The 16,069-nt window shown below is 47.1% G+C and overlaps 1 protein-coding gene across 4 annotated transcripts in view; it reads right to left on the bottom strand.

The window, feature by feature from the left end:
- Positions 1-16,069, bottom strand: part of GHR (growth hormone receptor) — a 194,289-nt gene that overhangs the window by 73,476 nt on the left and 104,744 nt on the right. Inside the window, exon 1 of one of the 4 annotated variants that reach the window (XM_070411857.1) lies at positions 8,117-9,547. The exons of the other annotated variants lie outside the window; for them this stretch is intronic. Within the exon in view, the coding sequence (XP_070267958.1) occupies positions 8,117-8,153 (37 nt within the window). The 5' untranslated portion in view covers positions 8,154-9,547. Of the gene's footprint in view, positions 1-8,116; positions 9,548-16,069 lie in introns of those variants that run through there. 4 annotated transcript variants of the gene reach the window in all.

Raw genomic sequence — 16,069 nt, 5'->3', positions numbered from 1 at the left:
CAGACCTATGTTATCTCTGACAGATCTCCTTGGTTCCTTCCCCATTCCTCCTCACAGGCATTTCCTCTAATATACGTCCTGCACGTCTAATCTCCCAGTAAATCTCTTACCAGGTCTGCATCTCAGAACACCCAGGCTGCCATAGCAGCCGAACCCTGCATCTCCAGAATCACAGCGGCTTGAGAGAAATCAACACTTCCCACTGGCCAGCCCAAGCGAGCTGCTGGAGAACCGGTGCTGCACTGTGAGCGTGCGAGCCACTCGCCCTTGTTTCTTCTCCTATGACTGAAGTGCACCGCTGACTAAAGAGGCTGGCACGCTTGGAAATAACAAGAGTCTCAAGGACTTCGAGGGGCTCAGACTCAGGTCAGCGTCACTGCCGATGGGGTGACTGCCAAGGAGGACCCGTGGCTTGAGGAGCCAGGCTGAGCTCAGCATCTCCTACTTCTCATTTTCCCCTCACACATGCTCCCTCACATTTCCTCTCGTGATTTCTGGCTGGTCTCTTCCTTTAGAAGTTTCCTTTCCCTTCTTTGATACATGAATAAAAAAGAAGAGTAACTTATCACACGCATAGAATTCCCCTTCCTGCCATTCAAGGGCTTCCTGGGAGCCTTCGCTGACAAGGGTCCCTCAAGCCTCCTGACTTACTATTTCAAGCCTTATTTGCATCTCAGTGCCAGCCACTCAGGCCACTTCTCTTCCAAGGATGTGCTTAGTCCCTAGACCATTATGTCCCCTTCTTGAGCACTGAGCCAAATGACAGAGAGCACAGATGTCGAGGGCTGGTTTTGAATGATACAAAAGGAGGGTGAGATTTTCATTGGTATCTGAGAAAGATTAATCCTGAGAAAGCAAAAGCACATTCACAGTAGAGTGGAAAGGAATCCGGCCAATTCTGTGCCCTTCTACCTTGCTGATTCATTGCCTTCTTTGAGCCTGTGATCTACAACCTGTTGAGTCTATGGAGTCAATCAGGACACTGTGTTCTTTCCCTCAGGCTTTTCTAAGAAGTTCCTGTGGGCGGACACCATTGGGTGGCTACCCAACAGCCAGCAAAGTGCCCCACCCATGGCTATACCAGGATTTGGCTAACCCAGTCAAGGTATCCCATTCACCTTTTGTCTGATGCTCTCCTTTCCAAAATCCTTTGCAACTGGAGGTGACAGGTGACAGAATTCTGACTAAAGGGACTTAAGAGGAAGTTGGCTGAGAACTTCTAGAAAATCTTTAGGTGACTTAACAAAATGGACAGGTGTAAGAGAAGAGCTTGCAGACACCACTCCCTCTTTATCTTCATGCCTTGAACATGAATGTGAGGGCTGGGTTTTTAGCTGCCGTCTGGCCAGCATGCAATGACAGTCATAAAGCCAAAAGGCTGACACACTAAGGATGGAGTAGAATTCCAGGCACAGCCTGAGATCTCGATGACATCCTTAAGCTGCCTCACCAAACCTGAGACCACTTACTTGTGCATTTAAGTGAGCAGTAATTGTCCATATGCCTTCAGCTACTGTTAATGGGGTGTTTGGTCACTTGCACCAAAAATAATTTAAAGGCCCCCTCTCTGCCTCTCTCTATAATGCACCATGTCAGGCCTCTCTCCCACTGCTCAGAGTCCCACCTGGGATCTGGAACCCCACCTGGGATCTAGAACCCCGCCTGGGATCTAGAACACTATTTCTGCCTCTTGCCTTTGTGGCATGGGGGCAGGTATTTCTAGCTCTGGTCCTTCACCATCCTTGATTGTTGTTGCTGTTTTTACCTCTATGGACCCTTTGGTAGTAAAAGGCATCACCACATGCTCTCCAGTTAAATTCTTTGCATATGCCATCTCTTTTCTCCTCCTGGTCCTAGACCTAAAAAATGGAGTTCTACACACATTGAGTTTTATGTTTTGATGCCACAATACTGATTGAGAGCTTTCTAAAATAAGCAACTTAAAAGCTGCCAGAAAAAGTAGGGTACGATGAGGTCTAGCCATGTAGATTTTAATGGAAACAAACACTTTACTTTCTACACTGGTACATAGGAGTGAAGATAGAATTTGAGTGTCAGCATCAGACATAAGGAAAAAATGCAGACTATGTAGTACCAGGCCCCATTTCTTCATAATCTGCATTCTTTCCATAGTGTTATAGCTTATCATTGAAATATATCTTTTTGGTTAGTTTAACTTGAGGGGTCAAAAAATGAGGACTGAATGTTTTGTACTTACAGTGCTATGTTATTAACCAGTGGCTTTCAATCTTCTTTGACAACAACCCACAAACACAAATATATTTTACATCTGACCTTTAAGTAGTTCACTTATGTCTCTGTGAGTCACTAAATGCCTACAATTACTATGAATGGCACAATCTTCCATGCTGAAGAGTACAATATATGTCCTCCTCTTCTGTTTTATTCTATTTTAATTAAAAAACACTAACTGAGTCTTACTAAATAAATTTCATGGCAGTCTGATGATTGCTGCTTAGAGCATAAAAAACGTTGCTGAATACACTTAACTTTTTAGTGAAAAGACCCTAAATCCATGACCTAAAGCTGTAGTTTAGTGGATAACAAGAATACTAACAAAAATCTGTTAGTAGTTTACAAAGAACCTTCATAGTTATCAGTATAATTCAATGGCCATGATAACCAGTAAGATAGATAAGGCTCTCATTTGCATTCCTAGGTAAGAAAACCGGGGCTCCCAGAGAGTAAACAATTTGCTCATGTTCACCTGCCAAGCAATGCAGAGATTTCCATCTTCTGACCCTGAACTTCTAACTCTTTCAACTCTTCTGGGTTACCAGTTGTAGTTAGAAACGCCCCAATTGTAACCGAGAAAGTCAAATAACCTTAATTGTAAAACAATAAAAACACTTGCTTCTTTTACTGTGCCAGAGAATCCTGAAAGTAGATGGAGGTGTTGGATGTCTTTAAAACTCAGAATTCTTAGGAGAAAGTTAGTAGTAAGTTCCTATCAACATCAAAGCTCTGCTACTCCCACCCCTGTGCATGCTCTGAGCCTCTATTATCGTTATTCTACTGAAATAAGTTGCTTCCTTTTGTCTCTGAATCCAACACTTCTGTGATATTTTAGATTCCTTCTCTTCCGTGCAGTCTCTGACCAACTCTTATCTACCCCGTCCCCTTTCAGTTCTCTGGGTTCCACCATCATTCACATCCTACCACAACATTTGGCAACTGATTATGGTACCTTGTTATTTTGCTTGTATTTTATAGTCAGTCTTTTCTCCTAATTAGACTGGAAGCTCTCTCAGAGTAAGAGTAGCAAAGCCTCGTGTGGCTGAGTCTTTCTCAGCTCTGAACACTGTATGGACCACCCAGTTGGTGTGCTTAAGAAATTGGGTAACAGTTAATAAATGCCAGACTATTTTTAGACTTTTTGTTACCTTCCCTTTTTCTTTTTATAGTTTTCAAATTTTCAAACCAAAACCAGAAGATTTTTAAGCTATAAATCCTATTAATAACAACCCCTGACTCACAATAAGTTTTCATTAAACGTTTTGAGGCAAATAAAAAGCTGAATGAGAGATAGGAAAGATAAGAACCCCCACAACTAAAATAGTAGCAGATTCTTTAGTATTTGACATCTGAGGGCAATCACTTTATGTATTTTTAATATAAGACAAAGTTATAATAAATCAGATTAGATTTTAGCAATTAATGACATTAATCCTATCCAGATGAGAGAAGACAGGGGAGTAGTAGGAAAATTCCATTTGCATTAATGCTTTAATGAGATTTGGGAAAATAACAGACCTGCGATATATTCGGGACTGTGATTTTTTATTTGGGACAATTGCTTTAGAACCACTTAGAAAAAATATCTATTACTAGGTCAAGGTCCCTAAAATCCTTTTTGCAGTGAAGTGATATTCTTTTCAAATGCCTGGGACAACAGTCCTCACAAATAGATTAAAATGAAATACGTAATTAAGAGTAAAGAGTTGTCCCAGCAATTACACAAACCAGTTGAAGACCTCTGACTATCTATCCACTGTGTGGTAAACACAGTGAGTTATAGATATGGGGAAGAAGAAAGGGAAACATCAAAAGAAAGATTTCTGGTTCATCTCAAAAAGCATCCAAATTCTCAATCCAGATATACAGAAATATGTTCCTTAAAGATAACAAAGAAAATTCTAGAACTATAGGCAGAAGGTGGGTCTGCTAAATTCAAGATGCAAGAATCAAGAGCTATGGGGGCTCAACTTAGTGCATCAAATTGCCTTTAAAACTGAAGGGCAGCCCTAACCAGTTTGGCTTGGTGGATAGAGCGTTGGCCTGCAGACTGAAGGGTCCCAGGTTCGATTCCGGTCAAGGGCATGTACCTTAGTTGTGGGCACATCCCCAGTAGGAGGTGTGCAGGAGGCAGCTGATCGATGTTTCTCTCTGATTGATGTTTCTAACTCTCTATCCCTCTCCCTTCCTCTCTGTAAAAAGTCAATAAAATATATTTAATAAACAAAACAAAACAAAAAAGCACTAATGGGCAGTGGACAGTTACTTAAATGATGAAAGCTTAACTCTATTCTCTAAAGGTATATGGCTTTTCTAATTTACCTTTTGGGAAGGAGTAGAATAACTTTAAATATGAAGACTACTGTTTACAGGGAGCAAACATTCCCTTTAAGAACAAGTTAGGTCACAAGGCCCTGGTGTTGAAATAGGCAAGAGAAAGCCTCAAGCAGTCACCAGCCGCCTGTGTGCTGACTTGGGAAATTTTACCCATAATCCCCAGGTAATGGAGTGGTGCCCAAGGGTGTTTTAGAAATTCTTTCCAACACACAAACCTGATTCTTTCAGTGCCTTGCATATTCTAAGGTCTTTCTGTTACTGGAAGGAAAAAAACTCGGATCTCCTTAACATGGCATGAAAACGTCCTTGGCATCCTCTTCCACTATGATCTCTAGTGGCCCTGTGGGCTAGGGAGCACTACGGGGCCTCTTATAAGAGCACGAATCCCAATTATGAGGCTCCACCCTCATGACCTAATCACCTCCCGAGGCCCACCGCCTAATACCATTGCCTTGGGGACTGGGATTTCAGCATACACATTTTGGGGGGCACACACATTCAGACTATAGGAACCAACCACCCAGGTACCCAAGGAGTCACCTGGACAACAGTGAAACACCCAATGCTCCTTCATACTCCTCCCTTTGTCTACCTTGCTTCCTCTGCCAGGAATCCCCATTCGTTCATCTCTTCCCTCCCACTTCAGTGATCAGTCTTCTCTAGTCATCATCATTATTTTTAAAATTCTTTTTATTGATTTCAGAGAAGAAGGGAGAGGGATATATATATATATATATATATATATATATATATGTATATAAAATCAATGATGAGGAGAGAATTACTGATCGTCTGCCTCCTGCATGCCTCATACTGGGGATCAAGCCTGCAACCCAGGCATGTGCCCTGACTAGCATGTGCTCAACCACTGAGTCACACCGGCTGGGCACATCACCATCAAAGACCCAATTCAAGGACTCCTTCCTTTCTCCACTCTTCTTTGATGCATTGCAGAGCTATACTGATTTCTCCTTCATTTGTGCACATTGCCTGTCATACACTTGAATCCCTCCAAGAAAAATGTCATCCAGGCTGTTTCAAATTTCTTGGTGGGTCCTCAGTGAATGTACCCCTGGGTTTCCCACTTAGTACTGGGCATGGCAGGGGGACAGCTGGTGATCTTCTCAATGTCTCCTAATGACGTCACTCTGTGGCTCTCAGGGCCTTCCAGACCCCTGGCAAACCTCATGGATTTCCACTATCCAGTATCTGCAGATGAAACTGACTGTCAACCAATGACACCAGGGGACTGTAGGCCATTCATTCTTCCTCCCAATGACAGCTTCCTGGCCACTGGGAGAGACGTGGGAAGGACTGCAGGCCCTCGTTAGACTTCCCCCAGCCCGAGCACTGGAACCATGGATGCCAGTGCTGGCACCGTCCTCAGCAGGACAAAGCACTTCCTTCCAGGTTGTTCTGACCCAGTGATATGCTGGAGGCAGCTCTCACCAGCTCAGGGGAGTGAGCTGATTGGCAAATTTTCAGGAATTTTTGAGCTGTTTATTAAACACAGTCACTATTAAAAATGAAATATCAACTTAAAGTGAAACAAATTATATTGCAAATAATTGTGATAAATCCTTAAAACCTATCTCTTCATAATTATTTTACTACCCTTGTGTATGATCTTGAGGAGAACTGTGTCTGTTGTATCTGCAGGGTGGAAATGCTGTGCAAGGGTGGACTGCTGTGTCTGTCGGCTCAGTCATGCTGGTAGCTGGAAATGAGCCATGTGGGAGTATGTATAGCACAGATAGCAGCAAATACTACAGATCACTGCTTCCCCTCCCCGCCAACCCCACCACCCAAGAGCAGCTGGGGAACACTTACCAGCACACCACAAACAGCCCTCACCGATCTACCTTGAGTGACATAACCTGCACCCTGGAGGGGTCACCCAGCCATTTCTAACCCCCCTCCACTGTGCCCCACGGCACTGACCAGCCTCACAGGTCTTGCAGGTTGAAGTGGAACAGGCTACTAGCAGAGTGGCCCCATTACCATGCTTAGAAGCCACCCTTTCAATTAGGCGGCTGAGAGAAGAATGAAGGACTAATTTGCTCAAGACTGACCTCCCTGTCAGCCGGCCTCTACAGCCAGGAAATGGCTTTCTGCAAGCTGTGTGTAAGAGCTCTAACCCAATGCTTAATGGAACCAACTCCATTCAACCGGAAGGCTTGGAGCTCAGGCGCTCAATCCTGCCAGGAGGGAGGCTGGTGCTACCTGCAACCACAAACACTAAGCTGGCAGCATCAGGCTGGAGCCAAGGTTCCCACACATATTTCTATTGTATCCTGGCTCCTGATCACACCGGGGAGGAGCCGATGCTTCCGTAGTCAGGTGACTTAAAAATGCCACAGTCCAAAGGACCACACCCTGCAAGACCACTGTGTGCTGCCCAGGAGGTTAAAAGGCAGAGCAGGGGCTGTGTGTCTGTCTCTGTAGCTGTCTCTGTGGGCTTCCCTGATGACCACTGCTCCAGCCTTTCTGCTGGGAACGCTGCGTGTCCTTGTCTAGAAGACCCTCTGGAAGTAACCTATCTGGACTTCACTTATCTCTTTATTTACCGAGCTGTCTGCCTTCTTTTTCCTTGGAGGTAGGGGCCCATTTGATTCATTTAACACAACATCTATGAAGCACCTACTATGTGCTACCACTTTGGCAGGCTCTGTATACAGCAATGAATAAAGCAGACCTGGTGAAGTAAATACACAGTGAATTAAATTAAACTCGAACCAGCTACAAAAGCTGGCTGCAATTCACTGAGTCTTCACACCCTCAACTGCTTCTTCCATACTTTAGCTATGCCTTTTCATGCCCGTATATACTCCATCAGCGTCTTCTCTTGATTGGCCTCCCAGTCTTTAACTCTCTACCTTCTCGTCTATTATAGAAACTGAAGTGAGAATCCTTCCATGCCAGGAAACTGCAGTCCCCTTCTCCACAGCTCTTCTGCTTGGCGGCCTCTTCAATCCAATAAAAAAACAAGGAGGCAATCAGATCGTACAAGAGTCAGGCCCGCTCCTTACTGCCCTCAGGGCATCACTCACTCACTCCACAGCTGCATCTCTGTCCCCGCCAATCTCTGACAGAAAACTCCCGTCTCCAACCACCCACTTCCTTTCCTCCTAATCTCCACTTAAGATCCATTTCATTCATGAAACCTTAGCCAGCTAAGCCTACTTGGTCTGCACAGTCCAGGTCCTCTAACGAGCTCTCCAAGCTGGATCACAGTTCTTTCTTTCTCATTTATTCATTCATGCCCATTGGAGATTCAATAGACAATAAAACATATTCAGAAACGTACACAACGAAACAGATTAAAAAACAAATCGGAGCAAAAGAAAACCAAGATCCAAGGACTAAGATAGTTCCAGGGAAAACCTCATGTAGAAATAATGCCATTGGGCCCTGCATAGTAAATAAATAAAAGTTGGATTTTCAGCTCTTGTCTTCCTGGAGGCTGAAGCAGACCAGAAAGGACAGGTACAAGATTTACAGTGGCCCTAAGACAACATCATACCAGGTTCTGAGGAGAAGCGGAGCTTTGACGATAGCATTGGGCATTTCTCCCACGGATCATTATAAAAAGGAACAGTGCATCCACATCACTGCCATGATTCTGGTGAAACATTTCACAGGGCTGCTTCTCATGGAATGAAAATCACTGAAGCAGTGCTCCAGGGTGGGTGCTAAGAGAGGAGACAAAACCAAGTGGCTGATGACTGTATTCTGGCTTCTAAGAATCTAGACTTTTAGGATTCTTTTTTTTTTTTTTTAATATATTTTATTAATTTTTTACAGAGAGGAAGGGAGAGAGATAGAGAGCTAGAAACATCGATGAGAGAGAGACATCGACCAGTTGCCTCCTGCACACCTCCCACTGGGGATGTGCCCGCAACCCAGGTACATGCCCTTGACCGGAATCGAACCTGGGACCCTTCAGTCCGCAGGCCGACACTCTATCCACTGAGCCAAACCGGTTACGGCGACTTTTAGGATTCTTGCAGGAAGCATTGTTAAACCAGAATTACTAGTATTTATTTTGGGCCTTAGATGGTAAATTTCTAGATGTTAGGGAACATGTTATGGGTATGCTGTATGTTGGTTGGTCCAACTTCAGTTTCTATAATGTTATGTTTGACTATAACAATAGTCAAAACTATTATTATAGTCAGGCTGGTGTGGCTCAGTGGTTGAGTGTTGACCCATGCACCAAGAGGTCGCCGGTTCGATTCCTGGTCAGGGCACATGCCTGGGTTGCAGGCTTGATCCCCAGTAGGGGGTGTGCAGGAGTCAGCCGATTGATGTTTCTCCCTTTCTCTCCCTCACCGTTTCAAAGCCTTGAGAATGGTTATGAGCCTACTCAATTCGAAAGAGGAAGTGGGGTTTGGAAGTGGGGTTTTATTTTCACTTACTTTAATGAATTTTGGCAAAGGTCTGAAGATAAATGTCTTCTAAGACAAAATGACTGAATGCTATAACTTTACAAGGAACATCTGGGGAGCTGGATGAGGAATTTCCCCAGAGCATGGCCTGAGGGGCTGAGGGAAGACTCCCTTGGCCTCCAAAATGTCCATACCAGCTGACACAGAACAGAAATTGTGCTGTTAGAAATGTATTCACTTGGATGAATCCAGTTTCCCAATGAAAATGAACATACCCTTGAGAGAATTATCCCAGTCACAGAATTATCACAGAATAGTACCCAGCTACTGACACCTCTGCATAAATTACTTCATCTGATTCTTTCCATGGTCATGGGTATCTGAAACCATCCACTTCCAGTTAAGGGAATTCCCCCCATGTAGAAAATGCGGATTATCTCTCTCGGGGGGGCCTCACTTTAGATTCTGGGCCCAGGTGTGACATTCCAGAGAGTGGCCTTCGGAAATACCAGTATCCTCAGCAGGGCCACTGCTTTCCTGGCCTCCTTAGCAGGTCACTCTACCAGTGTAAGTCTAGGATCCAAGCAGGCAAGGGAGACTGAAGTAACAGCGTCTCGCACTTCCTCCCTGCCCACTGCTCAGCACCTTGCATACAGGTGGGCTCCGGAGCTATATCTGCATATACCTATCTACCTGTTCACCAAAGCCGTTGAATGTGCTTGTTTGTTTATGCAAGCATAGTTACTTTGATATCAATATTCACATCTAAGAGCGTCTAAGAGACAGCTTCCCTCGGCTTAACCCCTACATCCTAAGGAAAACAGCAAAACCAAAACTATACTGGCTCATTCAATATGCACTTATTAACTGCCTGCTTTACACAACACACTTTGCTAGGTGCTAAGTAGACTTAGAGATTCAGTACTTATCACGAGGCATCTACATCTAAGAAAAGGATAGCATGGAGTCTCACAGCTGGAAATCTAAGTCCAACATTGATTTCTAGAAATGCTTACGCAGTATCCATTGCTTTGTAACAATATATAATGCTTGCATAATGAACTGGCATCTTCACAAGAACGATGTCCCCATCACTCTTTGCTTCTCAATGACAAACTGACAACAAAACTTCGAGGGCAGAAACCAGGTTTTCCACTTGGAAACTGGTTGGCCTTCATGGAGAATCTCAGAACTCGTTTCCTTTTGATTGTCAAGTAAGGTATCTCTCTGTACCAACTCATCCACCTGGCGTTACTTCATACTTTCGGTTAACAGATGTTTCCCGAAGCTTGAGAAGTCTATACGTAAGGATGTCAGAGGTATCTTCAGTTCAAGTGGAGGCTGGTTTAACAACCTGAAATAAAGTGGCAGCTAAAAACCCCCTCTTTTTTATTTTCACCGATTTCAATGAATTTTGGCAAAGGTGTGAAGATAAATGTCTCCTAAGACAAAATGACTGAACGTATAACTTTACAAGGAACATCTGGGGAGCTGGATGAGGAATTCCCCCAGAGTATGACCTGAGGGGCTGGGGGAAGACTCCATGGGCCCCCAAAATGTCCATACCAGCGGACACGGGACAGAAATTGTGCTGTTAGAAATGCATTCACCTGGATGAATCATGGTTCCCATTGAAAATGAACATCCCCTTGAGAGAATTATCCCAGTCACAGAATGATCACAGACTAGTACCCAGCTATTGACACCTCGGCATAAATAACTTCATCTGATTCTTTCCATGCCGTGGGTGGGGCACAGGCACACAGGTGCCGAGGTGGGAAGAAAGGCCCGGGTCTGGAGGTCTCCTGGGAGGGCAGGCGTGGCTGGGGATGGCAGCGGAGGCCTGGTAGCGAGGATGCGGAGGGCGCTGAAGCAGGCAGCGTGGGGGGGCAGGAGGCAGAATCTCAGAGAGAGAGGTGTGGAGACCTCTGATGCTGAAACAACCCTGCCAGCCCACAGTGCTTCTTAGACGGCACCCCCAAAGTTCAGTGCCACAGTCCTGACAGGTTTCCGCCACTGGGGGGGGGGGGGGCGGGGCGGTGCGGAGGGGGGAACCGGACCCGGTACTGAGAGATGATCACAGGGTGCACCAGTCCTCTCTCATCTTCTCTCCATTAGCCTGAGCTGGGAGAGCATCTGCCTTTAAGGAAAGTGAAGCAGTTGGGAAAGCAAAGCTCTTACGCACACACTGCTTCTGAGAGACTAGCCTGGGGGCGACAGGACAAGACCCACCTGAAAGCCGGCTGCCTCAAATGGGTCTTAAGTCCACGCGTGAGCCCAGCGCCGCCTGCCCTTTGACCTGTGTGGAAAGCACCGGCGCCTTCCTAGGCCTTCCAAGTTCTGTTGCAGCCTGCACAGCTCCCACGGACACCCGACCGTGTGACAGCGGCTTCCGCCTGCCAAGCCCCTTCCCCTGCAGGCCTCCCCATGTCCCTCCAAATCAGGCTGGAGGCACCCCTAACCCTGCAGGCTGCCCTGTGTCCCCCTAAATCAGGCTGGAGGCACCCCTTCCCCTGCAGGCTGCCCTGTGTCCCCCTAAATCAGGCGGGAGGCACCCCTAACCCTGCAGGCTGCTCTGTGTCCCCCTAAATCAGGCGGGAGGCACCCCTTCTACTCCAGGCTGCCCTGTGTCCCCCTAAATCAGGCTGGAGGCACCCCTTCCACTCCAGGCTGCTCTGTGTCCCCCTAAATCAGGCTGGAGGCACCCCTTCCACTCCAGGCTGCTCTGTGTCCCCCTAAATCAGGCTGGAGGCACCCCTTCCCCTGCAGGCTGCTCTGTGTCCCCCTAAATCAGGCTGGAGGCACCCCTTCCACTCCAGGCTGCTCTGTGTTCCCCTAAATCAGGCTGGAGGCACCCCTTCCACTCCAGGCTGCTCTGTGTCCCCCTAAATCAGGCTGGAGGCACCCCTTCCACTCCAGGCTGCTCTGTGTTCCCCTAAATCAGGCTGGAGGCACCCCTAACCCTGCAGGCTGCTCTGTGTTCCCCTAAATCAGGCTGGAGGCACCCCTTCCACTCCAGGCTGCTCTGTGTCCCCCTAAATCAGGCTGGAGGCACCCCTTCCACTCCAGGCTGCTCTGTGTTCCCCTAAATCAGGCTGGAGGCACCCCTAACCCTGCAGGCTGCTCTGTGTTCCCCTAAATCAGGCTGGAGGCACCCCTAACCCTGCAGGCTGCCCTGTGTCCCCCTAAATCAGGCTGGAGGCACCCCTAACCCTGCAGGATGCCCTATGTCCCCCTAAATCAGGCTGGAAGCTGCAGGGATGGTAGGTGCAGCTCAGTGCTTCTCATTATTGGCCTGATGTGGGAGGGTCCCCCAGAGTGGCCCTACCAGACCGTGAGCGGGTGGCCAACGGGGAGGGGAGCCTTCTTCCTCCGGGACTGACTGTGCTGAACTGAAACACAAGTTGCTGGGCTTACATCCACAGCAGCCCCTGAGACACACACACAGCTATGCGGAGGGTGCCCACAGAGAGGGCAGGAGCCACCCAGCCACCCGGTCATGGCTTCCGCGGTTCTAGGCACCCACACCGTTTCTGATCTTGGCCGTCCATCTGAAGCCACCACTGGCATGGCAGTGAGCAGCTCTTCTGTGTGTCACACTGCTTCCTCCTCCAGACCCTTTCCTGTCCATGCTGGTGGCCCTTTCCCACAGCGGAGTGTAAGGAGCCAAAACCCAGGAATCACGGGTTGCGATGTTCTGGAGTGGGTGTGCAATCTGAACCCGTGGCCAAAGCAGAGTTTTCGGGTGACAGGAGCCCTCGGATGTTAGACGGATCTGGGTTCCCATCTCCCCATCGCGCTTCTGTCAGGCTGCCAAGGCGGCAGTCCCCCACGAAAAGTCCCCGAAGTCACGCAGCAGAGGAAGGAAGGAAAGAAAACGCATCATTTTCAGCAGCTCGGTGGCCAACACTGGTCTTACAACTTCCCCCACAGAAACCCTCCTTCCTCCTCTCTCATTTTCACCTCAAGCCTCTTTAAATGGCCACAGATCGGCTCTTCCGGGGTCTTCTTACTGCATTCAACATCACGTGTCAATGTAGGAGCGGTCTGCGCTATCCCTTTGGCCAAGTGTTGGGTTGTGTGTTCAGAAGAGAAAAGCAGATGGACAGGCCCAGCTGTGACTGAGGGTGAAGGGCTCTTGCCTCTCACTTAGTCTCAGCTCACTTTGTGTTTCCTTCACTTTTTCCAGTGAAAATAGGATGCTGCCAGGCATGCAACGTGCTCCCAAAACATTTATCAGCTGACGGACGGAGTAGTTGGTTAATGCTGCCTTTCTCCTCCCCGACTTCTGGTGGTGTCCTGCTGACTCCCAGGGCCCCAGGGCCTCCAGCCTGCCCTCCTGGCCCTGAATGTCTCCCCCTCCCAAGCCCACCCCACCTGAACTTGATGTGGGGTTTACCTGGTCTTGCCAAGTAATAGTGACAAAGCTCATGATTTGCTGTTTGCACTGAAATTTTGAGACTTGTTATTTCTTCCAAGGATAACAACTTAATCCAAAGTAATACTCTTCACCTTAAAGTAAGCCTCAAGCCTGGGTAGCCTGTCAATACTCTCACATGTAGCACAAATGACCTTTAAGTGCTCAGGAGGCATGAAAGACAGAGGCCAGCTTAATACTGAAAACATGTACACAAATACACACACACACACACACAGACACTATGGATTATTAAAAAAAAACACACAATACTGCAATAACCAATAGTTCAGAATTTTACACTTAAAAGGTAAAGCTATCAACTGAGATACACTTTTTCTCATCTCACAAAAATCTAACGTACTATGAAAGCAACAAGAAAAGATGATTCAACTCATCAGAGAAGAGAAAGCAAAAGAGGACTCAGAGAATTTCCTTCTTCTCTCGGTTAATTCCGTGAAGTCTGGAGAGTAGTTAATAGAACTGGAGCCTTAAGCCAGTGAGATACTAAGCGCAACCTCAAAGCTAATGAAGACTTCAAATGTTAAAAAACAAACAGACGAAAGCATAAAGGGACCAATAAGCCACTGCTTTTTTCCTGGGGATTTTCAGAGGACAAAAATAGGAGATATGCCCATGTCTGAGTAGGTTAAAAAGGTGGATACTTTTAACCTCGATCCCCAGGAACATTCCAGAAGGGACTGCTAGGCGGCTTGTGAGTCACTGGGAGCCAGTATGGGCTCACAACGAACCAATCACTAGGAGATCTGCCCCTCTTCCTGCAGGAAGGAGCCACCTGACTGCCATTGTTGCGGGGAGTGCGCGCCATCTAAGGCTTCTTCATTTTAGTGAGGCGGGTGGTGTTGTCTCTCACGGTATTTTGTAGACCAGGGGTCCTCAAACTTTTTAAACAGGGGGCCAGTTCACTGTCCCTCAGACTGTTGGAGGGCCGGACTATAGTTTTAAAAAAAACTATGAACAAATTCCTATGCACACTGCACATATCTTATTTTGAAGTAAAAAAACAAAACGGGAACAAATACAATATTTGTATTTGCATGTGGCCCGCGGGCTGTAGTTTGAGGACCCCTGTTGTAGACTATGTTACTGTGGCCTGGCCTGAGTACTTAGAAACATAAGTGAATCCACTGATGTTTAATCAAGCGACCCAAGACATTAATGAAAGAATCCTGAGCAGCCTGCGGTATGATTTTTAAGGAAGAGCACGATTTCTAACCGACTAGATCACATTAGATTCCACGAATGGACTAAAATGAGCTCACATCCTCCAACTACTTTGGAGAAAATGTAAAGTCCCGAGTTCAAATTTGAGGTTCTCCCGCAAAAGTACGGGGCACTCCCTCTCGCCACGCAGGCCTGCCTGCCCCAGCGGCCAGAGCCCGGGCCCTCGCAGGTGCTTCCCTGGCAGCCCCGATGCTGCAGCAGTGCCGTCCTACTCGGGGCATCATGTTCATTTTGAAAATGACATTCAAAGCAGATAGACAATGATCACAACCTTAAACAATACACACGTTAACACTGAGCATCTTGGTCTCCCTGGCTCAGCCGGCTCTGGCCAAGACAGACACAGAAAGGTCCTGGCGAGGAGAGAGGACAAGCTCACTCCCTTCTCAGGGGACTGGCCCTGAGTCAATGGGCTACTCTTCCTGGGAGATTAGAAGGCACAGTGAGGAGCACACATGTGACCACAAAGTGTGGTGGGGATGGACGAGGCGTGGGAAGAAGGGATGGTGGACAGGAAATGTGGTCTAGCTCCTGGCGCAGGCCCGTGGTCCCCTGTGCCTGAGCGTCTCATCTTGTTCTTTACTTAGCTGTGGTCGCCCTGTGCCAGGGACAGGGTTTGTGAGAAGAGCACACCATGTCTCTGTTTCTCTAAAGAAAATAACAGCAAAAGACACCCCCAAAGTCCATATCCCACACGAAAGAGAAGGAGCGAAACCTCGGCCAGCAGTTGTGTTTGCTCAAGGCTCCAGGGGAGGGAGGGGGAGGGCGGGGACCAGCGATAAGATCGCAGCTCCCAGCCTCTGGGTGGCCTTCCCTGACCCTCTGGTCTTGGGAGTTCTGGACCAGAACTCAAATCCCTTTTGGTTTCAAGACAAGGGAAAAAACAAAGCCAAAAACAGAAAGGGAGGAAAGAAAAAGAAAACTTTCCCAAGTTCCTGACTTCCTTTTCTCCTCATTCCTTCTGTGTTAGGTCCGTCCATTCCGCCCCCCCCCACCCCCCCCGCCTCCCCATGGTGGGTTATTTAAGGGAAAAAGAAACCTTTTCGGCGAGACCCCTAAATCTTCCTGTTTCTGTAGCATCGCAGCCTTAGCCCATCCTCAGAAAAGCACAACCCTTGTATGGGGATTGTTTCTTGCTTTTTGTTTTGCTCTAATTAGTTTGTTTGAAAATTATACAAGTTTTCCAATGCATTCTGAATAAAAGAAATCCCGTTTAAAAATGCTTACTGCCAAACCGAAAAACATCCTGATAAAATAAGTGAGCCCAGGTGGCGTTCATTTTATCCAGGGGCCCCTTTGGTGAAGTGTCTGTGTCTTTGGGGTTCAGCATTAGAAACGGCGAGACTGACCTCAAGGGCCGGACAACAACTTATTATGCTGACCCTCTCCCCCTGACCCTGGCCGTGGTATTTATAGACCACGGGTA

Source organism: Myotis yumanensis, unplaced genomic scaffold, assembly GCF_028538775.1.
Source record: "Myotis yumanensis isolate MYYU_CA2020_CCGP unplaced genomic scaffold, mMyoYum1.0.hap1 SCAF_4, whole genome shotgun sequence".
NCBI lineage: Eukaryota > Metazoa > Chordata > Mammalia > Chiroptera > Vespertilionidae > Myotis > Myotis yumanensis.
The sequence above is the reverse complement of the archived record's forward strand: the minus strand, read 5'-3'. Positions and strand labels throughout refer to the sequence as shown.